General features: G+C 43.9%; 1 protein-coding gene across 5 annotated transcripts in view; it reads left to right on the top strand.

Annotated features, from left to right (window-relative positions):
- Window positions 1–2442: 2442 nt before the first annotated feature.
- The window catches only part of ILRUN (inflammation and lipid regulator with UBA-like and NBR1-like domains), a 58988-nt gene continuing 35625 nt past the window's right edge, over window positions 2443–25805 (top strand). For 2 of the 5 annotated variants that reach the window (XM_075910311.1, XM_075910308.1), the window contains exon 1: window positions 2450–2748. In XM_075910311.1, the coding sequence (XP_075766426.1) occupies window positions 2591–2748 (158 nt within the window). In that variant the 5' untranslated portion in view covers window positions 2450–2590. Of the gene's footprint in view, window positions 2749–25805 lie in introns of all 5 variants that reach the window. The other 3 variants (XM_075910310.1, XM_075910309.1, XM_075910312.1) reach the window with 3 other exon arrangements.

Genomic DNA, 25805 nt, shown 5'->3' with positions numbered 1-25805 from the left:
GTATATATAACAGCAATAGAAGTCACCTGTCAATTGTAAAACCAGTGTTAATGAAATTAATAAGTCACGGTGGATATGTATCATTCACAACATTTGATATGGAGATGCCAGTATCAAAAGTGAGGAAATTACCTTTGTAGTGTTTTAAGCAGTTAAGGTTTTTATTCAAGACTAAGTTGATAGTATTGAAATTCAGATGAACTCCAGTTTAGCTGTCTCCCTCTGTAATCGTGTGATACAATTCTTTTGTAGAAAGATGACTACTTTTAAATCCATTATTGAATGTTCATGGTTAAAATGTTCTTCTACAGGTTTATGTGTGTTACCTTTCCTGATGTCTGATTTGTGTCCATTTATCCTTTGGTGCAGAGACTGTCTGGTGTGGCCAATATACATGGGAGAGGGGCATTGCTGTCACTTGATGGCATATATCACATGAACGGATGTGTAGTTGTATGAGCCCCATGATATTGTAGTGTATTGTGTTGGGTCCAGGGATGATGTTGCTTGAATGGATATGTGGACAGAGTTGGCAATGGGGTTTGTTGAAGGGCTAGTCTCCTGGTTGAGCATTTCTGTGGTGCAGCATGTGGCTGCTGGTAAGTATTTGCTTCAGGTTGGGTGCTGTCTGTAAGCAATGACAAACAAGGTCTCCCAAGGTCTGTGAGAATGAGGGATAATTTTCCTGAATAAGTTGTAGATTGTCTACGATGCACTGGAGGGGTTTGAGCTGGGGACTGTAGGTGATGACTAGGGGTGTTCTTAGGGTTACCAGATGGTTTAAAAAAATACCGGACACACTTGATCTCAGATCGTGGCGGAGGGGAGGGGAGCGGGGCTGGCCGGGGGAGATCGGGGGAAGAGGGGGTCGGGAACCAGCAGGTGGGAAGCAGGGCTGGCTCAGAAGCGACTGAGGAAGCGGGGCTGACCGGGGGGGGGGGGGGGGAACCGGCTGGCGGAGAGGGGGGGCTGGCTGGGAGGCGGTTGGGGGAGCAGGGCTGGCCAGGAGGGGAGTCGAGGGGGGGACCAGTTGGCGGGTAGCGGGGCTGGCCTGAGCGCATGCAGATCCCGGGGTGCTGCCTGTCCTGTGCACGGTCCTGGAGGGGCGCATGAGCGAGTCTGGCCCCAGGGATTCCATCCTGCCCCCTCCTCCGCTCCCACGCTGCCTCCTCTCTACTGTGTAGTTGCGTACTGCCTGGCTGGTAGACACGCTCACACAGTGTGAGCGTGTCTACCAGCCAGGCAGTACGCAACTATGCACTGATACTCATGATAACAATAAAACTTACTTACTTAAAAAATACCGGACATTTATATGTCTGGTATTTTCTCAATTTTTTTCCCAGACAGAAAGCTCAAATACCGGACTGTCCGGTTCAAAACCGGAAATCTAGCAATCCTAGGTGTTCTGTTATTTCCTTTGTTGGGCCTGTCTTGAAATAGGTAACTTCTGTGTACTCATCTGGCTCTGTTAATCTGTTTCCTCACTTCCCCAGATGGTTAGTTTGGTTAGTCATTTTCGTTTTCTGTTTCTTGTGTGATTTTAGTGAATCCTTTAGGGCCTGATTGTCAAATGGGTTGAGCAGTCTCATATCTCAAGAGTTAGTTACCTAGGATTTCTAAACTCAGCCCATTAACATTTTTCCCTATCTATCTAGTCTATGAGGGATTGTGAGGCTATTACTGTTATTAATTATTATTAAAATTGTATTAATTTCCAAATTAATAAACACACATCAATTAGATATACTCTTATTTTAAGCACATTTGTGATTAACCTTCCTCTCTACAATGCGTATTATGTGTCTTGTCTCTTATTATATGATTTCCTTTTACCATCATTAGATTAGTATGCTGGTTAATACAGGTGATGCATATACTCCTATACAGCTGAACAGTCATGTGACTGATTTAAACATAGAACATAATAACATATAATATAATTAAACACATAACTATAATTAATGAAATTAATTAGCATATGTAAAGAAAGATTTTATATCTCTATGTGTCTGTGCTTGATCAGTGTCATTTTTCTAAGACTACGGAAACCATATTATTTGCTGCGGTGTCATTATTTGAATAAATGTGCTTAATTTGCCTATGCAAATGTGAAAATATTTCTCTACGCCATGTTCATCTGTTCCACTACATATGTAAAATAGACTCTTGATTGCACGGCTATTTTAATCATGTGAACAATTAGCATACGTGAAATCTGATTTCCATAGGAAAATTATTAATATGCATACACACCCCATATGCAAAATAGGTGTTGACATACGTCATGGCTAATTTGCATACGTAAATAACGTGCCCCTGCGGAACTCCGCGGAGACGGCTCCCGGGTGGGGCGCTGTTTGTATTTTTCCTTTGGGTGACGTCACCACGTCTGTGCGGTCACGCAACGTGATGACGCTAGCGGTGGCGTGCCCCGCGCGTGGGCGGGCCCGCGCATGCGCCGTGCATCGGGACGCGCTCCCCCCCTCGTCCCCTCCCCCTCCATGCAGCGCTGAGGAGACGGGCGGCGGAGCCGAGCAGGGGAGGCCCGGGGCCTAGCGGAGCGGGCTGGAGCGGCGGCCCCGGCGCCATGGAGGGGATGGACGTGGACCTGGACGCCGAGCTGATGCAGAAGTTCAGCTGCCTGGGCACCACCGACAAGGACGTGCTGATCGGCGAGTTCCAGCGGCTGCTGGGCTTCCAGCTGAGCCCGGCCGGCTGCGCCTTCTTCCTGGACATGACCAACTGGTGAGGGGCCGGGGGGGCTGGGCCGGCCCCGGGGGGAGCGCAGGCCGCTGCTGGGCCGGCCCCGGGGGGAGCGCAGGCTGGCGGGAGGGAGCAGGCCTGGGGGGGGCCGGCCAGGTAGGGCTGCGGAGTCTGTCGGCACCTGCCTTCTGATCGCGGTCTGCCCCGGTGCCCGGGCAGCCTTTTCCTAGCTGCTGGGCGCGCCCCGCGGCTCGGGGGTTCCGTGCGCTCCGGGGGGAAGACTCGCAATTGGACCCGCACGCAGTCTGCCCGGGGAGAGTTCTCAGGTGCCCCCCCTCCTCGGGGAGCTTTTCCTGTCACAGTCTTGAGCGTGTGGGGGGTTCTCTGGGGAGCCTGTCTGCAGCTGGATGGGATGGGGGGATGGGGCGCTCAGTCTCCAACTTCTCTCTCAGCCGGGATGCAGCCCAGATACTTGTATCTGCACTGCTGAAGGGGACATGAGCACCCTCTCCTGCTGACATCACCTGCTGACCAGTCCTGCTGGCTTCCCCAGGGTCATGTAAAGGCAATTGGAATAAAAATGTGGTATCTTGTTCCCATGCATCTTTCCCAGTACATTTGTTAACTTTGGTGAGACGACGTCTTATTCCTGTTTGCCTCACAATACTCACAAGGTTATATGAAAGTGAGCCGCAGTCTCTTCTGTTTCAACCATCACAGCAAGTTACTGAATTGAAATTTCAGGTGTTAAACATCAATGGTAGAAAGATCTAGTTTGACTTACAGGTCCAGGTGGCAATGAGAAAAAAAATTTCACTTACGAAGTGAGTAAACTTCCTTTGAAAGGATAACAATGAAAACAGTGTAATATTTAGTCATACATTTGGCTAGAGCCCTGTTTTATTTAACACTGGAGAGTGTCTTTTTGGGAAAAGATTGATCAGGAAATGTTGGATCGATATTAAGATAGCCTCTTTTATCCAAGCAAGGTGTCACGTAAGGCGGTGCTGAGTTTCTTTGGGGTAAGTGTGTTCATGACAAAATATTTCCTATTCAAATGTTTTGGAATGGTAACATAAATGCGAACTGTCTGCTATATGTTCTGTACTTTCCTTGGAGGAAACAGTGTGAACTCAAAAGTTATCATATTAACATAAAGGCATGTTTTTGTGCGTCTGTAATATTCTGTTTTGTATTAGGAATATACTCTTTGTCTTCAGGAATATTGCTCGGCTACTTAATACTTTTGTTACTACTTTCAGGCATGAATAAATCACTCATAAAAATAAGTCTTGGGTAAAACCTCATGTGTCAGCAATTCTGACAACTGTTTTTATTTAATGAATTTTCAACACAATTAGTCACGCTTTTTTTGCCATGTTTAACTTTTGGATGCTGGTTTGTACACAGCTCAGACTGTTCCGCTTTTGTATGAAAGGAGTAAACCTAAATGACATAACATGGTTTGGGGAGTACTGTTCAAAATTTTAAATTGGTCACCATTTAGACTGACCTTTTCAAATTTGTGTGCCTAAATTCATATCTTTAATGTTAACACTGTTTCTAGTATGTGAATTGAGGGATTGGAGCAGATGCTAATTGAGTTTTACAGATTACTTTATCATTTTTACCATATAAAATGTCATACCACAAAATAAATCAATTGGCATATAAATATTGTATTTACATTTCAGTGTAAAGCATACAAAGCTGTATAAAGAATTAATTTTCTATGAAACTTTAGTTTGTGTGGATTTTGCTAGTGCTTTTTATGTAATCTCTTGTAAAACTAGGGAAATACGTAGATGAGTTGATGTACCCCCTGGAAGATCTCTGAGTACTCCCATAAGGTACATGTAAACCTAACTGAGAATCATGGCTTTAAGAAAGTCCCCTGCCTAATAAGTTACCAATACAGTAAAAACCCTTCCGGTAGAGTGCACCCAGATATTGCACAGATTTCCATGGTTATTTTCCCTTGATGATCAAGAGCTATCAATTCAACATTTAATTGAACTATATTTTTCTCCCCCTTTTTCTAAATCATTTCCTTTGGATGACAAAATCCAAGCTGCTTCAATTTTTTTTGGTCTTTTAGATTCTGGCTTATGTTCTGTACACCACCAGAATATGCTTTTTGGTGAGGAGTTCTTTGTGATTGAGGGGAGAAGTGTGTCATGGGGTTAGCTTTTATTGCCTCTTGGCAGACTTGATACTCTTCCCTGGTACTGAGTTAAGTTCGCTGTGTTGCTTTGACACTAAATTATCACTTATTGTTGGAGGTTATGTGGATAGCATAATCAGTGACCATTTTATGGACAATATATCTGGGATAATAACTGCCCTTCATTAAATAACGTATTTATCTATCATTCTGCGTGTGTTACCATCCCCTCCAGATGTTATGTAATCCAGAAAATTGGCTAGCTGACACTGAATGGCATCTGGCACCTTATGTTTAAGTACTGGGGAAAAATGTGCTGGTCAGATTTATTTTAGTGGTCAAGTTAAGTTTCAGGTGTCTAGAACAGCTTTGAGTTTTGTGATATGGCATGAGTAGTAACATGTCTGAACTTGTGTACTCTTCCCTCCAAACCTCTAGTAAAGTCTATTAGAAATGTGTATCAAAAGCCTTACTGTGTTTAATGTTCCAGGAAACTGGAATATTTAAAGTGGATAGGTGTAATGTAGTGTGCATACACTGGAACTTTTATAGCTCTTCTTACATTAAGACAATTATTTTTTGTCAGTGCTCAAGATAGGTAGAACCAGATTATTTAGCCACAGGAAAATGACTGCAGAGCAAAGTTCATATAGTCAAGTAATTTTTGAGTAAAGTGCAATTGGTATTCATGAACACTACTAATTTTTTATAAATCATCTATCAGAAAATTTTACTTTTGTTACAAGGTTATTGTAGTAGTAAGAGGCTAGAGAAAAATGATTTTTTTTTCTTTATCACTTTGTGTGGAGTCAGTTTCACTATTTCCCCTTATTTATGTGCATAATAAATGTAGCATTTAATTGAGGTTTGGCAGGTGGTGAAAACTGGTTGCCAAATGGTGTCCGTTATAAATCTCAGGGTTATTGTAGTAAACCTTAATTTGTTTTATTCTTCGCTTTCTTTAAGAGAAATCTTTGTATTAAGACTTCTATTGCATGTCATTTCCTGAGATGGGATTTGTTTTTTAAAGGTGTAATGAAATCTGGTCTAGCATGGTAGAAGCCCACAATGCTATATCTTTATATGAGAGCTCTCAACACAGGTAAGCAATTGCCTAGTGCAACCATCTGGAACCTTTGCTGGGGGCTGTGGATGTGTTGCTATGCCCTTGTGTTTAGAATATCAGAGATACTCACCTTTGCAAACTAATTAGACGGCATTGGTCAGGCACAGTCTGACTGCTGTTTCATCACATAAAACATCACATCACTTAGCTTGTGTACATTCAGAGCGAGAAACTAGTTTTATCCCACCTTCGGTTGTTACCTTAGACATTAAAACTGCTTGTCAGGTTACATTAAGATGGGAGCCTAAATGCTGCCTCTTCACATAGGTCTTTAGGTTGCATTCCTAGGACAGATGCACGCTTTACAGAAGTGGCACTCTTCAAGGAAAGGTCCACTTCAGGAAATGGGTTAGGATGTGTCAGTGGCATAGAGCTGGTTTTTTGCCTCAACAGTGGGAGCTATTCATCATGTTACTTGCATGTGTATGTAAGTGGAAGTACACTTGAAGAAAAAAGGTTCCCATAAACAGAAAAAAAAAAAAAGCAATTCCATATGCAAAACTTTTGTCAGAAAACGTGAAAGATGACATTGAATGTATGGCCTTAGCTTTATTTGTTCCTCAGCATTATAAATCTTTGTGCTTAGATACAGTCTACAGTTTTATTGACTGCAGTTGGCCTGACACAGCTTGGATTTAATGGACTACCACGGCCAATTATTTTAGGTGCTATATAAATACCTTAGTTTTCTGTTTAAGTGTGTTGTTTTAGATAGCACTCCTCTGTGCTTACTATTTTGTCGTAGGGTTTTATTGAATTTCCTTTATCCTTTATAGTGATAGTCTTTAAAAATGATTGAATAACTTCAATCACATCTTCAGCTACCTTAACACTCTTCCTTTGACTTCCCTTACTCCTCGTGAAAGCAGGGTTACTGGCATCAACTGGAGTGTCCCTCTCATTTCTAATTACCTGTTTTAACTAGACTGCTAATTCAAACCCTGGAAGATCGACAGCAGCACCTTTGGTCTTCCTCTGTAGTGTAGATGTACTCCAAGTGTGTGAGGTGTGATACAATCCCCTTGGCTGAGAGCAAGGTATAGGATGGGATGGGCAATAATTTTTGATGAGGGGGGCACTCCAAGATTTTGGGTAAGTGATCAAAGGCTGCACTTTTGTGTGGAGTGGGTGCAGGGTCTGGTGTGGAGGTTGGGTGCAGGGTCTGGTATGGAGATTGGGTGCAGAAGGGAGCTCAAGGTAGGAGACTGGGGTACAGGAGAGTATGGGGTATAAGAGGGAGTTTGGATGAAAGACAGGGTTGTGACCTGGGGCAGGAGATAGGGTGCAGGATCTGGGAGGGAGTCTGGGTACAGAAGAGAATTTTGGCCTAGGGGAGGCATGGAGGGATGGGTGCAGAGTCTGGGAGTGGGTTGAGTATGGGAGAGTGTGGGGTGCCAGAGGCAGGCTCTGGCCAGGAGATGCTTACCTAAGCCAGTGGTTCCCAATCTTTTTTATACTGTGTACTAGGGATGTTAGCAAGTAGTCGACTGGAGTATCGAATGCTTGCTTCCCTCCCCTTGCTACCTCTTAGAAGCAGCAAGGGGGAGGGAGGACAGGAGCTGGTGCTAGGGGGAGCTGGCTTAAAAGCACTGTAGTAGCTTCTGTCTGTGGGGGTCCCAGCGGGGAGCTGGGTCCCCCTATGGACAGGGGCTACCGCCGCCAAGCATTTCCTGTTCCTAGTAGCCCGGGCAGGCCGTGCGCAGGCGCTGCTCCGGTAGCAGTCCCTGTTCAGGGGGGGACAGGACTGGCTGTTGCGAACACTGGCTCACGCTGACCTGGGATATTGTGGCTCTGCATTTTAACTATAGTAAGAGCCCAGTTGCTTTTACTATAGTTAAAATGCAATACCGTAGCACAGGTGACTCCCGGAGCCAGCATGGGCCGAGACTACTGAGTCCTGGCTGAGCTGGCTCTTGGAGCTATCTCCGCTGCCACTCGGCAGAGCGATTCTTATCAACTAATTATGTAGTCAATACCAATTGTATCGATTGCATGATTATTCAGATAACTACAATTTAACATCACGGACTGGCAAAGCATTCACAAACTTTTGGCAGACCAGTAACATTTTATTTGCATATTCATTATGGTAATTAATTTTAAGACATCACGTGTTATTTTGCATTGCATCTGTACACCGACAATACATGTCATTGTAATGTATCAGAGTTTGCAGGTACCTACATCACTAAAAATAATACTGTTAAAAGAATCCTTTCCTCAACTTTGGAAGCCCTGGGAGCCACAACAATAATCCCAGCACATGCCGAGAGCTGCAACTTAAGTGTGGTTGCATGTATATGCAAATATACAGGGCTTGACAAACTGTGGCAAGAGCTACTCGCCAGCCCTGCACCGCACATGCGCAGTGCTGGTGAATGGGGTGCACGGAACGACCGGCTGAAATCTACTTGCCACAGGCGAGTAGAAACTGTGGTTTGTCGAGCCCTGCAAATATATATATGCAAATAGCTTCTTTCACACTGATGGGCATGAAAACAAAGATCAAGGCAAGACTACACAACATGCATGCCCCATTTATGTCAATTCTGCTGATATTAATAAAAGGCAATATTAACCGATTTCCACCCACCTGACAGCACTTTTAATGAGCAATAATAGTCCAGGAATTTATCTACTAAAACACATATCAACAGAAGACCACCATATTGACTACTTGTTTTGGCTTCACAAGAGTCCAGAAATTTAACTACTAAAACACTTACCAACCCAAACTGCACCCTAAACCCAAACCCCACCGTGGGCTGCAAACAACAGGTCATGTGTTGAGTAGCCCTGTATTAAGCCATTAACACCTGTGTAAACTTTGAAATGTAATCATGCAAGTGTCATGAGCTAGTCCTTTTGTTCTGCCTGCAGCCCAGAGAGAAACAAGTTAGATACCCCAAACTTCCCTCTGTGCCCACCTCAGTGAATTAGTACCTACCACTTGACAGAGGGAGATGCGCACAGCTAGGCTCCCCAGCTTGCACGCCCCACATGTGAGCCAGGCAGAGTGGCTCCAGCCTACCTGGTGCCCCTGGAGAAGGCAGGAACAGCTGCTGCATGAGAAACCAGAATGCTCCCACCCACCTCCAGGACTTGGGGACATGCTTGGGGCAGGCAGGAAGGCCTCATGTCTCTGCAGGAGCTTCCTGTCAGCAGCCAGGGCCCCCTGGCAGTCCCTCTGCGACTCCCCCAGCAACATTTGGGTCCATTCTGCCGTGGCTGTGCCAGTGCTTCACGCTAGGGAGAGAAGCTGGAATTAACACCCAGCCACAGGGCCAGAGTTGTGGCAGCTAGTGCTCCACGGGGCAGGCAAAGCACTGTGAGCTGGCTTCCTGCTCGCTCCCTTCAGCAGCTCCTGCCCCCCACTGAGCTGGGCAAAGGGGGGGGGGGAAAGGTGGCCAAGGGCCTGGCACCCCCATCAGGCTATGTGAGAGACTAGAACAGAGATGAAGGGTGAGGGTGCATTTGCACACACACTCCTTCCCCACATACAGGCCTCTTGAGGCATGGGCATGGCCTGGCAGCCAGCGGTTTGTGGCCCCGCACTGGTCTGTGGATTGGCAGTGACCTAAGCAGCTCCTAGCCAGCAGCACACTCAGGTAGACTTATCTGCCTGCCATCAGCTCCCAGCTATGGCCAAGATGGCAATTTATAAGACCATGGAGCAGAGGTATACTGAAGGAGGGGCCTGCGACTGGGCTGCCTATTGCTGCTCCTGTATCCATTCATGCGTCCGGGCAGAGTTCTACTGGGTGGCGTCCACTGGCCCCCTCAAGGCCTTTGAGGGGCTTTGGGCTCTGTCCGGGGCTCTCTGCTCAGTGTCCCCATCTGACTGCCTCGTTTTAGCCCTTTGACCTCCATGCTCAGTTTTCTCTTTATTTGTCCCCCGGAATCAGTTGGAGTCTAGGACTGTAGGGGAGGGTCCTTTAGAGTAAGTCCACCCACATATCAGGCCCCAGTAGGAGCAGCTCCTGGCTGGCTTTTCCATGTGGCTGTCAGAGCTGGGGGACGGGGATGCTTTACCTGCTTCTCCTGCTCCCAGTAAAAGCTCTCAACTCCCATTGGTTGGTTTCCGGCCAAAAGGAGCAGAGATTTTTTTTTAACAGGGTTTGAGCCCTCCCCCAGCTTTCCCCTGCAGCACAGAGAACCACAGGGAGCAGCTGGCTGCTTTGAGCACTGCAGCTCTGTGCTGCAGGGGCAGGCGAGCTGGATTAAAAGGCTTGGTAAGCCAGGCCATATCTTGTCCATCTCTGGTGTAGGATATTTGATTGACTTTTAAGTGTTCTAAATGCTTATGGAAAAAGGACTTAGATGCTTAAGTAGGGATGTGAAAGGGTAACTGGTTATCTGGTAAGCATCACCCTTACCAGGTGATGCTTTCGGGGTTATGGTTAACCAGTGTCCAGAAGCAGTTCCCTGCCCGCTTGGGGCCAGTGGCCTGCCTCCTTGCTGGGGGTTGGGGGCTGGCCCCTGATCCTAATTAGTTGGGTAACTGGTTAAATGTTAGCTTAACCTAATGTTTATCTCATGGGTGGGGAACCTTTTTTGGGTTGGGGGCCACCCATTCACAGAAAAATCAGCCAGGGGCTGCACACAAGTGAGAAGCAAAAAAACCCACAACAAACCCCTTATTGGTGTGGCCCCTGACTGAAATGGAGAAAGGCACTCCCAACATACCCTCACACACCAGAGCCTAGGGGGCCCAACCTAGTAGATTTTGTGTGCGCTAGCCCGGGGGAATTTGGGGGGAAAGGAGGTGGGAGCACCAATATGAGCTCCCCAATGCTGGGTGGGGGGGTCATGAGCCTGGTGGGCTGGGTCCAGGCAAGCTGAAGGCCACATCCAGCCCCTGGACCTGTGGTTCCCTACCCTTGGTTTGACCAGTTAACTGATTAATCAGGATTTTACATCCTTGTTCTTAAGGTGTCCTGTTATATTTCTTGTCTTTTTTTTTTTTTTAAATTAAGATATTTGCATGAAACATGATCGGAGTACTTTGTTTTGGGTGTTTCCTGTCCCATCTGACTTGAGACATCTTGTTGTATGAGCATTCTGGTGGTTTAGACAATAGTAAATCTTAGGTCAGAGAATGATATCACATAAGAAATAAGCATTGGGAGCAGATGAGTTCATAGGATATTAGAAATTGTTTTTTAATTAGTTCATCTAGTTCGGTATTTCCCAATTTTATTTGGACACGGAACCCTTTTAAACTCGAAAGATTTTTGCGGAACCCCTAATAACAGTCTTGTATATGGAACTGAAAAATTAGACCATAAATAAGTAAAGATAGTAATAAACAAATGCTAAAAAAGGTCATGAGATCAACATTTAATTTAATTGCACATATTTAAAAACAAAAATCACATTTTATGTGTACAAAAAATAAAGCTAAAAAAATAATACGCATTATATTGGCAGTTTTCAATGCGAAGAGTGGTTTTTCTTCTTTTCTTGGCAAATTCTTTTTATATTTGGTTTAATACTGAAAAGTTGGATTCGCATATCTGGCGAGTCTTGATTGTAATGGTCGAGTTTTTATATAATTAATAATCTGTACTGCTTCATCCATTACATTTTTGAGAGGGAGAAATAGTCTTAATTACCAGGCGATTGCACTGCTGAGTAGTGACATCATCGTCCCCACTCTCTGGCAAAGCTAGTATTATACAGGGACACTTATCACGGCAAACACAAATGAAAATAGTTTTCAATTAAATTCATAAATGCTTAAATATTAATTTTTATTTTAAATCATAAAATGTTATTGTAATAGAATTTTCTTGCAGAACCCTTATTTTCACTTTGCGAACCCTGGGGTTCCACGGAACACCATTCTGACTGTTATCTCCACTGACGGTTGAACCAACCTTGTATGTTCCCTAGTGCAAGTTGTCTAATTCACAGGTTCAAAAAGTATGATTTGAATATGTCTACCAGGTTGGTGGAGAGCTGGCTGATTAGAATTAGTTGGCTCTCCTGTTCCATCTGAGACATCAGGTGAGAGGAGGGGATGAAATGAAATGAAATGAAAGGTTGATTGTGGATCTTCCTTTTCCAAAAAGATAATGCAAATTGAAATAAAAGCAATTACAAATCCACACATACGTGTCCTAATTGTTGCATGTAGTGTTGGTGAAAAGTGTTGGTTGGTCCCCTGATAATTTATCTTAAAAACAAAAACAAAAAACCTTACAGATTATGATTGACAGAAGTTGGTCCAATAAAAATTATTGCCTCCCTGGCCTTGTCTTGCAGTTCCCTTTTGTCATATTTGTGTGGGCATTTGGGATAGTTTATTTTTCAAACTATGAAAAGGGTTGACTATCCCTGCTGTCAGTGATATCCAGACTCTCTCTGTCTTCCACTTGTTGAAATATCCCACAGCTTCATACTTTAGTCAGGAATTTCTCCCTGTATTCAGTGTAATTTCTAATAATTTCTGCCACTCCTAATTATTGTTGTTGTGTAGCACTCTGACTCCACTCCCTTCTTGACTTTCAGGATGCTCAGACCTAATTTGCAAGCTAGTGTTTTTGGCAATAAAAAGCAAGACACAACTATGAGGCAGAAGAATTTTCCAAATGCTTCCCTTTCTTTCATCTCTAAATTTTTTTTTTCCCCACAAGACAGCCACTCTTCAGAGTTTTGTTCAAGAAGTGACAGGATGAAAACAAGTGCTTTCTTAATGTACACCACTACTTCTCCCCTGTGACTTCAGATTCCTCTGGACAATACAGTGAACAAAGCTATATTTGTACTACTGGGTGACATGAAGAATCAATATATAGTAGCTTTCTGAGTGAACTGTTTTTTCTCTTGACTCTGGCCATGTCGATGATCTGCTGAACACTTATTTAAGAACATGGACTAGTACTTAATTTTTCCAGGTTGCTGGTTGTGCTTGCTAATGCTGTCAGAAAATTCGTATAACTTAAACTGAATACAGTGACTTGGAAGCTGTTGATGAGCTACCGTTCTTTCTACGCAGTCACTTTTCTGCCTCTAATAGGCTGGATAGCTCTTGAAGCACTGTCACCAAAATGCCCCACAGCAGTTAGAGATAACAGGATGTCAGTGTGTAAGTATAGTGTCAGTTGTCAATAGGTGGACTAAAAAATATTTCAGCTACTCAGTCCTTCATTTGGAGTCAGTCTGAAATGTATAGCCACTGACTTTTGCAGTTCTGTATCTTTGTATCCGTGGTCCCACATATCCCTATACCGACATGTCCTGAAATTTGGTTAGAATCATGAGACCATAGGTTAGATTATTCAAAATGCCATCTTAAGGGATATTAAAATGCATTTATTTGTGTGAATGTGTTACTGCTGAAATTTTTCAGCTGTTACACACTTACGGGGGGGGGGGAGCAGCAGCTCACTACACAAATTTGTTTGTGCTTCTCCATCCCCCGCCAAGTGTTGCCGCCTCTGATACAGATGCGGAAGCATGGGAGTGGGGGGTGCTTTGTGTAACCGCGAGGGTTAATTGATGAGCCCAGGCTCTTCAGTTTACCACAGACACAGGTACACGTTCACATCCTGAAAGAGTACAAAAGTACCCAAACCAGCAAAGTTTCCTCCTTCATAACTCTGGTGGTTGTCCTAATAATTTACTTTTTTAACAAAATAAACTTCCAGCTTGAGATAGACACACCATATAATTTTATATAGTGAGCTACAGATTTCTGAAAAACTGGGTGGGTGTGAAATGAAAGTGGAGGCAGACAACTGTAGTGGAAGGAATTAGGGATATTATCATTTTAGTCCAGCTGAGTTGCAGTACATGCCTAGACCTGTTTTGTTTCCATAACTTATCCTCCTTTATTTTAATGCAGACAATTATAGATCATAACTGAGGAGTTACAAATGTTACTAGACTCTTTCGCACGTTTGTTGGCATTGATATATCTTTGTCGCTTTGTGAAGTGTATTGCTCTTCTGATGCTAATGCCTATTTCTAAAAGCTGCAAGTAGTTAATGGCTCCTGCTGTGACATTCTCAAAATACTTTCCCTCATGCTTAAAGCTTCTGACCACCTGCTTAAGATGGTTCAGTTGCTGGGTGTGACTTGATTTTTGTGTCCTTTTTCATAATGTCACAGTAATGATTCTGTCTCTAAGCCTGCTTTCCATTGTTTGGAAGACAAAATGCTTGATCTGGTACAGGTGGGGTGATAGGTAATGGTTAAACAATACATATGTTCATTAATACTTTGAGACAGACTTCCTAAAGGAAAGCAGCATGAATTGATATAAATCACTGATATTAATCATTTAAATCAGTAAACAGGACATCTTAATTCCTCTCTCTCCCTATATAAAATTTTTTCCTGTGAGATGACAAGAGTAACATCATCACGTTACTCTGTGTCCCACAGCTCTTCCCTCTACCATCAGCTGCCCTGCCTCCTCCCTCCCTCCCCATACTTCGGCAGGCCGGGAGCCACCCACCCATTCCACATGGTGGGGGTGCGGGAGCCACACACCCTTCCACCTCATGGCATTTCCTCTCCCTACACAGGTTGGAAGCTGGTGCTCTGATCTTGCAGGGAGGTGGGAAAAGGCTGGAGTGTCATGTAGGTGGTGAACCAAGTGCCTGGCCTGAGAAAGGTGAAGGTGCTGGGTCCTGGAGCACAGTGAGGAGCTGCTGCTGCCGTCCCCTAGCTCGGCCCTGGTCCTCCTCTGGAGGCGAGCCGGGACACTAGGATTGTGGGGGGGGACTGAGAGGCTGCGGCTAGCTTAGCCCTGTCGGGCAGGGGAGAGGGACCGAGAGGCCAGGGCTGGGGCAGTCCCTGGCGGCCGGGGTGTGGGTGTGAGAGGCTTGCCTACTTCCAGAGATTGGGGTTGGCAAGTGTAGCAAGCAGGGGGCACAGCCCCCTACTATAATTTTAATCTTGTTTTGCATTTGTAGTTTGTCTTTAAATGGTTGATTCTCATTGGTTGGTAACCATTAAAACATGTAATTTACAACTGAATATAGCTTTTACATCAACTTGTTATTGCTGTTTGCTAGCCAGAATCTATTATAACTACACATTTAAGTAGTTAGTTTAATATACATTTATTCACATTCTTGACTTTCCCTTTTTTATATTGGAAAATGGTGGATGAGTCACTTAATATTTACTGGCTTAATTTTTAACTTGTGATTTGTATCAAGCTGCATTTGGATGGAAGTTGGAATTCAGTTAAAATTGCACAATAATGTAATTTTAAAAATTGTTTTCATTTAATACAACCACCACAGATATGTTGATACTTACTTTTTCATAATTTTATCAAGACATGTTTTGGATGTAATAGCATTTATTAAACTAAGGCATTAGTTTTTGTAGTTAATATATTGAATAGATTGTTTCTAGTAACTTCATCCTTTATTTTTATAGAACTATAGATTTCATCCTCCTTCACTCAGTTCTTATTTATACATTACTTTAGTCTTCCAGTCTCTCCTTCAATTTCTGAATAGTTTCTCAACTTCGAATGGACTATTTATTGCACTGAACTAGTTGGATAATGAAAGTACAGTCTCTGCATCTGCAGAAGAGTCTACCTGCTATGAGAACTTGGTTTGCACTTTAACAAATTGATTTCAGCTGATTAGTCAGTGACTTTCACCAGTTCAGTGGTTAGACTTTGATTTAAAGCTGTAGTGGCAGACATGTTGGCTTAATATTAATAATATGTGTAGATCTTAATATAGGGTTGTCATAATTTTCAGTAGGTTTATTTTTAAAACTATTTTTTCCATCCTGAAGAAACTAACAGTTACATAACCTCTAACATAGTCTCAAATCTGGTTTATCATTTGAAAGTAGCTATTTGAAGCAGAAAACTTGTAAAATTTTGGTTTTCTGATCAGAATTCTTTAGGAGACTTGATAATGGATGACCTTTTGAGAGACCGTTGAACTGAAAGTTTTTGGGTGTGTGTGTGTGTATTTCAAATTCCCTTAAGTCACAAATTCCTATAGTCTTGATTTTTTTTGAGAGAGAGAGAGAGAGGAGTCAATAGTGAAGATTTCTATAACTCATGTTGAAATGTGGCTTTAGAGAATGGTGTGTCTCACAAGCAGTTAAGTGATGGATTAACATATCCAGTGTTATAAAACATCTTGTATCTTTCTACTTTGTCACCATGTCTCATGCCTGCTAAAACATTCAGTATTAGCGCGCTCTCACTTGGGATTTTCTAACATTTTTTCCCATTCTTTGGCCCTCTCTCAGGGATATTCCTTTGAGGAGTCTGCTGTTTGAAAACCAGCAAATGGTGTGAGTTTTCCCATTTGGCCCAAAGTCGATAAGTAGTTCCATTCGAGTTACCCAACAGGTGGGGCAAATGAAGTACATAGGTTTTCCATATTCGCAGGTCAGTGGTAGGAAGCAGAACAATCTAAGGTAAGTTGTATCAAGTTCCATTACCGAGGAGGGAGAAATAATTAATCTACTGTGCTGTGTATTTCTCTTGTGTATTTTCTCTCAACTATATTCACATGAACCACCTAGCTGAGGTTGTTATATTATTGAAGAATTTAAAAAGTCTGAGAGTGCTTCTCTATAATATTGTTTAGCATCTAGTGCTCCATACTGTAGTTAATTCTTGCATCACTGTTCTGCTCTGTTGTATGGGAGGAGTAAGGGTTGTGATTTTTCTTGTTTTTCATGTCTCCTTCCGAATACTACAGGTTGGACTTCCTTAGTCTGGCTTGGACAGAAGAGTTCTCTGGACCAGGGAAGGCTGAGGTGTGTGCATGCCAGCCTCTCCGTTGGGCTCCTCTCCCCAACTACCTGGCTCTACTGCCTCAACCTCCTGGCTGTGGCAGCCCCACAGGCTTGGTGGCCCCAGGGGTGCTTGCAGCAGCCCCCCACTTCCTGGCCCCGCTGACTGTGTCCTCTATGTCCTGCAAATTTTGGCGGCTCCGCCTGCTTCCTGGCCCGCTGCAAATTCCCATGGGCTCTTGCGCTCCCACCATCTTCCCGACTCTACTGCTGCAGACTCTGGTGCCCCATGGGCTCCACTGGCCAGCTTCGCCCCCAGCCTCTCACAACCTCTGTGATGGGACTCTCTAGTCCAACAATATCCGTGGTCCTTCTGGACCACAGATGTTGCCGTACCAGAGTCCCAAACCACAGAGTTTCAGCCTTTAGTATGCATAGCATGCAAATTATAAATATTGAACTTCAAGTAGTTCACTTCTCATTATTGTAAAGCGGGAGACTATGCAACATCCCTGGAAGAGCATCCACAAGAAAAGGAATATAACTCTTTCTTACTTTGCATTAGAGTTGCATCATGAAACTAAGTGACTTGGTCAACTCATTAGCTCAGGTGAAACAGGAAAATAACTGGAGGATGTTTCTTGCTTTCAGTGTCATAATTGCATCCTGCATGAAACTCAGAGTTTAAGGGGTGGATTAGGTAATGTTGTATGGTGAGCTGGGAAGCAACCTTAGCTTAGGATTGTACTGAAAAGTCTGATTTTTGCCTTATCTGATTTGGTTGGTTTTTCTTATTGAAAAATCTGAAAGTTTAGTAGCTTTCATACTCATACTAAATGGCTTTGGCTATAGGGATGGGGAGAAGCCAATAAAAAGAAATCAGCATATAAATATCTCTAGTTCCTGAAGTACTATGGAGGTGAATCACTAATTTGGAACAACTTAAAAAACAACTAATAGTCTAGCAGCACCTTAAACACTAACAAAACGTAGATTGTATCATGAGCTTTTGTGGATACAACAGAATCTTTTTTTCTTTGCTCTCCGTAGTATCTTTAATCAAAGGATTTCAGAGCACTTAATGGACAAGAATTAATTTCACAAATCATTTAAGTAATAGTATATTTTATTCTCCATTGTGAACACTTGACTTATGAAATCTTAAAACATGAAAGAATACATTTCAGTATAGGGTGTGTGACCCTCCCCCATGTTTTATGAAATGGACTTATGGACATAAGTATACCTAACTCAAAGGTGCTTTGAGCAAATTATTTAATGTAACCTATCAATCTTCATGTCCTAATCCGCTGGTTCCGTTTCTTATTTCTGTGTATGTATCCCTCTTGGGTGTAAAGTTAGACATATGGGCTACGTCTACACTGCAGGCTTCTTGCCCAAGATGTGCTTTTGCGCAAGAGCATCCATGGCAGTGTGGACATTCCCTTGCGCAAGAAAGCTCTGATAGCCATTTTAGCCATAGGGGTTTCTTGTGCAAGAAACTGCTGTTGCCTGTCATTGCCGCCTTGGGGAGAGGAATAACTCTTGTGCAAGAAGCACTCTTTTCTGAAACTTTACTGTAAATTTACTTGCACAAGAATGCGCATGCAGTCTAGACAGTCCGTAAGTTTTTGCGCAAGAACAGCTGTAGATGGTATCATGAGCTTTCGTGGGCACAGCCCACTTCTTCCGATGAAGAAATGGGCTATGCCCACGAAAGCTCATGATACTATACATATTTTGTTAGTCTATAAAGTGCTACCAGACCATTTGCTTGCTGTTTTTTAAAGCAAGCAGCCAAGCTGCTCTGAAGTTTCTCAACAAAGTTCCATGTGGATTGGCACCTATTAAGGCCCATTGCCAATCAAGTACTGCTATTCACTTGACTAGAAAGCCTTTCACATTAGGTAGGTGAAGCTTATTGGAATCTCCCAGAAGCAAACAATTGAAATACAAGTACAGAGCCAACACTCATTACTTCAAATACAAAAATTATACATGCATATGAGCAGTATGAACAGAATCGGTGAATTGTTAGCTTACTTGGCCCACTTTGTTCAAGATTAGGTGCAAACATGTAATAGTGGCTACAACAATGATTTGCATGTTCAAATCAGAATCTGATAATGTCAAATTTACGTTCTGATCCCTGCTTTGCTACCCATTTGGTGTGGCCTTAAGCAGATTAACCCGGCTGCATCTTTTTCTCCATGTGGAAAAGAGGGATCATACTAACGTGTTTTGTAGAGGAGAATTAACTCAATTAATTTTGTAGGGGAGAATTAACTCAATTAACATGTGTAAATGTACTTTGAAAAGTACCCTCTAAAGAATACTTAATATGGAACCATTGTTTTACCTGAAATAACACAAGATAAGAGCTGTTTGTCTAAACAAAATCTGGACAAAAGAGGTGGAGCGAGAAGCTTACATTACTTTGGAGATGCTCTGAAATAATTTATGAATGCTGTATGTTGACCTGATTACTGGCTTGTTTATGAAATATGTTGTACTAAACAGGAGGTTGTTTGAAAAAACAGGCAGGAAAATAATAGTTCAAGATAAGCCATTTCTTCACAAACATTTGAAATGTAAAAGATAATGTGAGGGCTATTGTTTTTTTCCTATTTTCTAGCCCACAAAACTGGTTTGAGCCAGGATAGATGAAAAAAACCTGACAGGTTAAAAAAAAAAATCAGTCTCAAGAGAGAATGTTGTTGTTTGGGGGACTGAGATGCAGACACAGCCGGGGGGTGTCTGAAGTACCTAAGTTGCCATCAGGGGATGGTAGACCTTTGTACAAGAGAGATTTGTGTCGTGTTGTTTTAAAATCCTTTTTCTCAAAAGGCTTTGTTTCTATTATTCAACAATACTTGGTAATTAAGAAGGCTTTCTGGTTACTCTCTTCACCATGGGTCACAGGTTTTCAAAGGAAGGAATGGCAAGTGCTCAACCCAGTTGGACAAGCAAGATAAGCACAGTCGACACGTGGGATGCTGTAGCCTTGGGCTCCATCTAAGAGTGGGATATCATCTAAAATATGTAAAGGCATGAGGTCCAGGGACTGATGGATGTGCAGTCACTGACACCAGAAAGCAGACAAAGGAGCAGCAAACCCTGGAACTGTGACAGCTTAGTCATGTGAATGTTGTTGATTAAGTTTGACACTTGCCTTAATGGTTCCAGGTTTTTTATTAGTTTATATGCAAGCTGTGGGACACACTCTTACCCTAATAGTATAGCCTGGGTTACTAAAAATGATATGCCTACTCTTTAGGGAAAGTGCTCTCACTAATAAAAATATGGTGGGTTACTATAAACATCCATTCACCTACATCCAGGCACTACACACTCCTTTATGTTCTATGGATGTCTCAAAAAACCACGTGTTGTAACTCCTCCCCCCCTTCCCTCCCCTCATCCACCAGAATTTGCATATATTCTTCACAAGCCATGTATGGGGCACTACTTGTGTATTTTGGGCGATGCAGGCTCCTTGTATGTGTGGGTCACTCCCAGGGGGTGCATGATGTAATTTGGCATAAAGGCATGTAATTAGCGCACTGGGCTCAAGCATCACGTTACTGTAATGTAAACTCTGTACCCACCCTCACCCCAACCCTAAAATCTGTCCCTGGATACCCTATCTACTTCATTGATGTTAAACTTGTGTTTTAAACTTCTTCACAAACATTTGCTCAATTAACTTTATAATGTAGGCAGAAGGTTTTTGTGAATGAATAGTGAACTTTGAAAAAGGATTTAATGAAGGGTGAGGTGGACTGACACACTGGAAGAGGGTTGCTGTTCCAAATGTGTGGATGAAGGAATGAAGTCAAGGGGTTTGTCGAGGTGATGGAAGGATCCAATGCATAGATGAGTTAAGACGATAAATCCTTCACTTTTGTAGCTGTCTCTAAAGTGCTTCATGTACTATTATGATAGAGACAAATAGTAATGGGGATGGAGAATGGAGACTAGAAAAGAGGTGGCACCATGTAGGTGCTCAAATTGCTTGCTTGGACTTTTAGCCAGTGAAGGGGCTTTTGGGAGGAGAGGTGAAAATTAACTTTTGAAAATGAACATCATGGATACCAAAACTGTATTTGTATCTGAACTGCAAACATGGTCTCTGGATATAAAGCAGAGCTCTGTAGATGTTTACTTTTAAGTATTTTTCTAATTTTCAAAGTTCATGCTTGTAAATGGCCCTAGGTACTTAACGGAAGGTAAGGAGTTAGTGGTGGGCACTTTAATCGTAGCTGCCTATAGTTTTGTAGTTCAGATTTCAAATGGTTTACTACTACGTCCATTTACTGGAGCAAGGGTGTGGTATCCCAACAGAAGGCATACCACGTTTAAGCTCATACTTGCGTTGATCTCTTGAAAAAGGCAATGACAACAAGGAAATGTTGCTGTTTAATCTGTCTGATTGTGTAACCCGCCAGTTTGTGACTTTAAAATGCAGCTGTTGTAGGCAACTGATACAGCAGGGCTGTGCCATCTAGCCTCACAGTGGGATCTCAGAGCGGTTCCGTGTCGGAGAGTTCTCTGGCTTGAACTTTAGTTGGAGATTTGCTTTCTCATTCTGACTGGCTCCTGCTACTTTCCATGTTGCTACTTTCATTTTCTGTTTAGTCTCTTGAAATTTCCTTTAATCGTCCTTTGTGAGGGCCAAAGCATTTAGGAAAAAACCCATAAACAAAATTTAAACATGTGCAGTGGAGTAGGGGCAGGCAGGGAGGGAAGGTATTTGATACCTGGACACACTGGGACAGCAAGTCTGCTTTTCAGCTTGCATCTCATTTAGTTTTTTTATTAAATGCTGCAGCAGGCTTTGAATTGTTTCCCAGTGGCAAAGCAATCTGATGAAATATGACACAGGGACGGAAGAAGACTTGGCAGATGGCCTTGATGCACGAATAGCCCACTACCCTCTGAAGTATGCTACAGCTAAGCAAACCGAGTACAGAATACTGCACGCTGCTTTCAGAATTGCTGCAGAATTTTTCTTCAAGATCTGAATTTTGTTTCCTTGCTTTTTTTCATCTTAGTGCAATGGTTGTATGGCTCATATGCTGCACTCTTGGGATCAGACGTCTTGGGGGTGTCTGGAGATTTATCTCTATGTTTATGGATAGAGAGGAGGAAGAGCTGTGTGCAGTAGTATAATGTCTGGCTACTATAATATCTTTAACCTTGGCTCATGGTAATGAGGGGAAGACATTTCAGTGTAGACTAAACTCTAGATCATTGTGTTAACTGGTTGAGTGAACAGGAACGTCTTGGCACAGTTCCATTGTGAGTTATGTAAATCTTGTTTAGTGTATAAGCAACAGGCGTCGGATGACGCAAAACCAAGCATTTGTCTTCATTTACTGGCTAATATGACATGCACCCTTTGACTGAGCATTTGACTGAGCTGGCTGTTTTAAATATAGTTCTATCTATCCTAAGTAGAAAATGCCTAGAGTTGAAATAATGGCTTGTAGTATAAAATTTGTTGATTGTGTGTCTGTGAAAATCTTGCACTGCGGCTATTATGATCAGGATCTGCTCTGTGCTTGGTAAAACCTGATAATTAAATCCTTACCCTGTTTGGCTGCCTAAATACTTACGTCCTTCAGGACATTCCTCCATTGTCACCTGATGCATTGGATACATTCTCCATAACGTAAACAGGATGCAAGTTAATGTCACCATGATTGTGGGTAACAAGTGTATTTAAAACTGAGCTCTGTATTAGGGATGTGATAGTGTACACAAGTACTTTGTTTACTGATGAGTCTGGGCTCATCAGTTAACCTTCTGTTGGAAGACAGGATACTGGGCTAGATGGACCTTTTGTCTTTGCCAGTATGGCTGTTCTTACGTTTTTACATTTAGTTACATGCAGACTGCCCCCTCCCTACTCTTCTTCCTGATAGTCAGCAGCACTGGGAGCAGGTGCTTTTAAGCCAGCTCCCCATGCATACCAGGTCCCACAGAGCCACCTACCCCCCTGTGCTGCTGCCTCCGATAAATTTTCAGTGGTTACATGTTAACTTAATTAATCGCTTTTTAACATCTCTACGTTTAGACCAGGAGACAGCAATCTTTCAGAGGCGGAGTGCTGAGATTTGACTTATTCACCTCTGCGTACGGGTCAGAGTGCAAGTGATACTTTTTAAGTCAATGATAGTCCTACTTACAGCAGCTTCATTAATCAAGAAAGATGCGGATCTTACCTTTTTAGTTCAGGGGCCAGAAACCCTTCCGAAGCAGCATACCAAGATTTATCTTATTCATGGATCTCTGTGTTGGGGGGGATGGGAAGAGACGGGAGGGCAGGCTGGGTACGGTGACCATATTTTCTGAACCAGTTGCAGCTAGGGAGAATGGTTTAATTTAAATTATGAAACAGATTAAGTGTTTTAATTGTCTCATGTTGGTTAATCAAGCTTTATTTTAAATAAAGTAAAATATTATGTCCAACACACAAGGTTCCCATGTTTTCTTTATGGCAGGGGTGGGGAACCTTTTTTGTGTTGGGATCACTGACCACAGAGCAATCAGTTGGGGCTCGCACAAGTGACAAGCAACACAGCTCCTCCAAAAACCCCCAACCCTCACTGATGTGGCCCTGTGGCAGGCTGCGCATCCTACCTCCCCGCCCCGGTGCCCAAGCGCAGGGTAATGACCTTCAAGAGCACCCTTGGGTTCTTTAGTACTTCCACAATTATTTACATATGTCCCCACATGTCCTGGTGGTCAGCACTTCTCTCCCCACAAGTCCATACCCGTAGTTCTAGCCATATCCACTTCCCCCCCATACATTGGCTCTATTCAAGGTGGCGGAAGGGGGACCTGGGCCCGCCCTCACTCCAGGTCCTGACCAAGGGACCTAAAGATGGGGAGCCCTTCCCTGGCTTGGTTGGTGGGGTATTACCCCAAAACGCACCAACTCTCAGGTGTTCACTCAGCCCTACGCTGGGTCACTTCCTTCCCACAGGGTCACCTGTCCAGCTGACCGGTTCCCTTTCTTCCCCCCATCTCCCTCTGGCTATCTCCCTCCTGTATCCCGCTCCCTGTACGACCCACCCCCCACGTCAGTGCTACACCCACCCCTTTCGTCCACTGTGGGGGTGTCCGCTGACGTGGGAGCATCCGCGCCACCCTGCGGTCCCTGACCCCTCACTGAGCCGCCGTGGTCTCCTTCCGAGGGCGCCCTGGGTCCTGGACCTACCACTGCTGTGTGTGTGCATTTAAAATGTTTTAGGAGCCAGGTAGGCAGGCAGCCTGGCTCAGTTTCGGCTCATGCCAGGTCCGGGAGCTTAAACCCCCTCCTCCTCTGGACAGGGACTGCCTGGGGACTATAGAATAGTCGACTAACTGATAAAAATTGATGAGGTGAATTGACTATTCAATTACCCGATATTTAACATACCTAACTGAAGAGAAGTTAGTGAGAATGGTGCAGGTGCTAAATGAGGAAGGTAAGTGGTATGGACAGATTATGAATATCGATAAAATGAAGACAATGGTATTTGGAGATAAGGAAATAGGAAGGAAGATCAGTGTAGATGGGATCGAACTAGAGATTGTAGAGAAGTTCACGTATTTGGGGAGCAACATGACGTATGATCTAGACTGTAAGAAGGAAATAGCAACTAGAAAAGCAAAAGCAAGAGCGAGTTTGAAGGCGATGGATAAGATCTGGAAAAGTAAAGCGATTAGCTTAGGAACGAAGCTGAGCATCTTGAAAATGTGTGTATTTAGCAGCATGTTGTACGGATGTGAGACATGGGTGATAACGAAAGATTCGAAGAGAAGGATATTGGCATTCAAGAGAAGTTGTTATAGAAAGATCCTGAGAATAGGATGGATGCAGAAGGTCACCAGCGAGGAATTCTATAGGAAGATAAAGCTGAAAGAGAACCTACTGCAGAAGGTTATACAATGGAAGTTACAGCTATTTGGGCATATCTGCAGAATGAACGACGAGCCAAAAGTTAAGACGCAGGTATTCGGCATAATGGATGGTCCAAATAGGAGAGGCAGACCCCACAGAGAATGGGTAGATGATATAGTGGATTGGTGCGGAGCTAGTCTCCCGAAACTAAGCCACTCTGCACTGGACAGGGAAAGATGGAAGGAAATAGTGAGGTAGGCATCGGACACCGACGGACATTGAGCCCATGGTGGTTGATGATGATGAACTGAGACACCTCACTCCTCTGGTGCCTGATGGCGCTGGGCGAAGGGAAGGGATGGAGGAACTGAGGTTCAGGGCTTCCCATAGACCAAATTTACTTTTTTGGGGTTTTGGATTTTATGGACCCCCCTTAGACTCTGGGACAGGGACAGAAACAAGGGGTACAGTGTGAGACAGGGCTGCCAAAAAGTAGGATGGGTAAGGGGTGCAGGATCTGGGAGGGAGATGGGATGCATGCAGAAGGGGGAGAGGTGGTGAGGTCTGGATGGGAGATAAGGTGCATAAGCAGGCCGAGAGTAGGGTGTCTGGCCATGTGGAGGGAGCAGGAGCAAGGGAGAGTGCAGCAGCAATGGTGGATGCAGGAGCAGGGTGGGGGTATTTGGCCAGGCCAGCAGGGAAGTTGAAGGAGCAAGGGTAGGGTGTCTGGCCAGGAGGAAAGGTGCAGGAACAAGGGAGGGTTTTGGAGCAAGTTGGGGGTGCAGCGCTTTGAGGGGAATGAGGGCATTAGGGAGTGGAGGGCTTTAGGGTGTGGAGGACCGTACCTGACTTCGTAAGATAAGGACCAAAGGGCAGGCTGCCAGGGCCCATGTGGTCCGGGACCAGCCACCGGAAGTCCCATTGCCATGCCCACATCGTCCGGGGACGGCCTTGGAGGCCAAAGGCACTGTGGGGCTGGCCCTGGACCACATGGCCAAAAGGCCCCACTGCTGCAGCCATGTGGTCCAGGGCTGTCCCCAGAGGCTGGAGGTGCTGGTGGTGCTGCCGCTGCCATGCGATTCTGGGCCATCCCTGGGCAGTGTGGCTGCGGCAGAAGCATCTCTGGTCCTGGCCAATGTGCTGCTAAGGAGCCTCTGCCCCAACACTGCCTCCTCCCACTGTAGCTT

The sequence above is a fragment of the Pelodiscus sinensis genome, chromosome 27, assembly GCF_049634645.1.
Source record: "Pelodiscus sinensis isolate JC-2024 chromosome 27, ASM4963464v1, whole genome shotgun sequence".
In the NCBI taxonomy this organism is placed as follows: domain Eukaryota; kingdom Metazoa; phylum Chordata; order Testudines; family Trionychidae; genus Pelodiscus; species Pelodiscus sinensis.
This window is presented reverse-complemented; position numbering and strand designations above follow the sequence as displayed.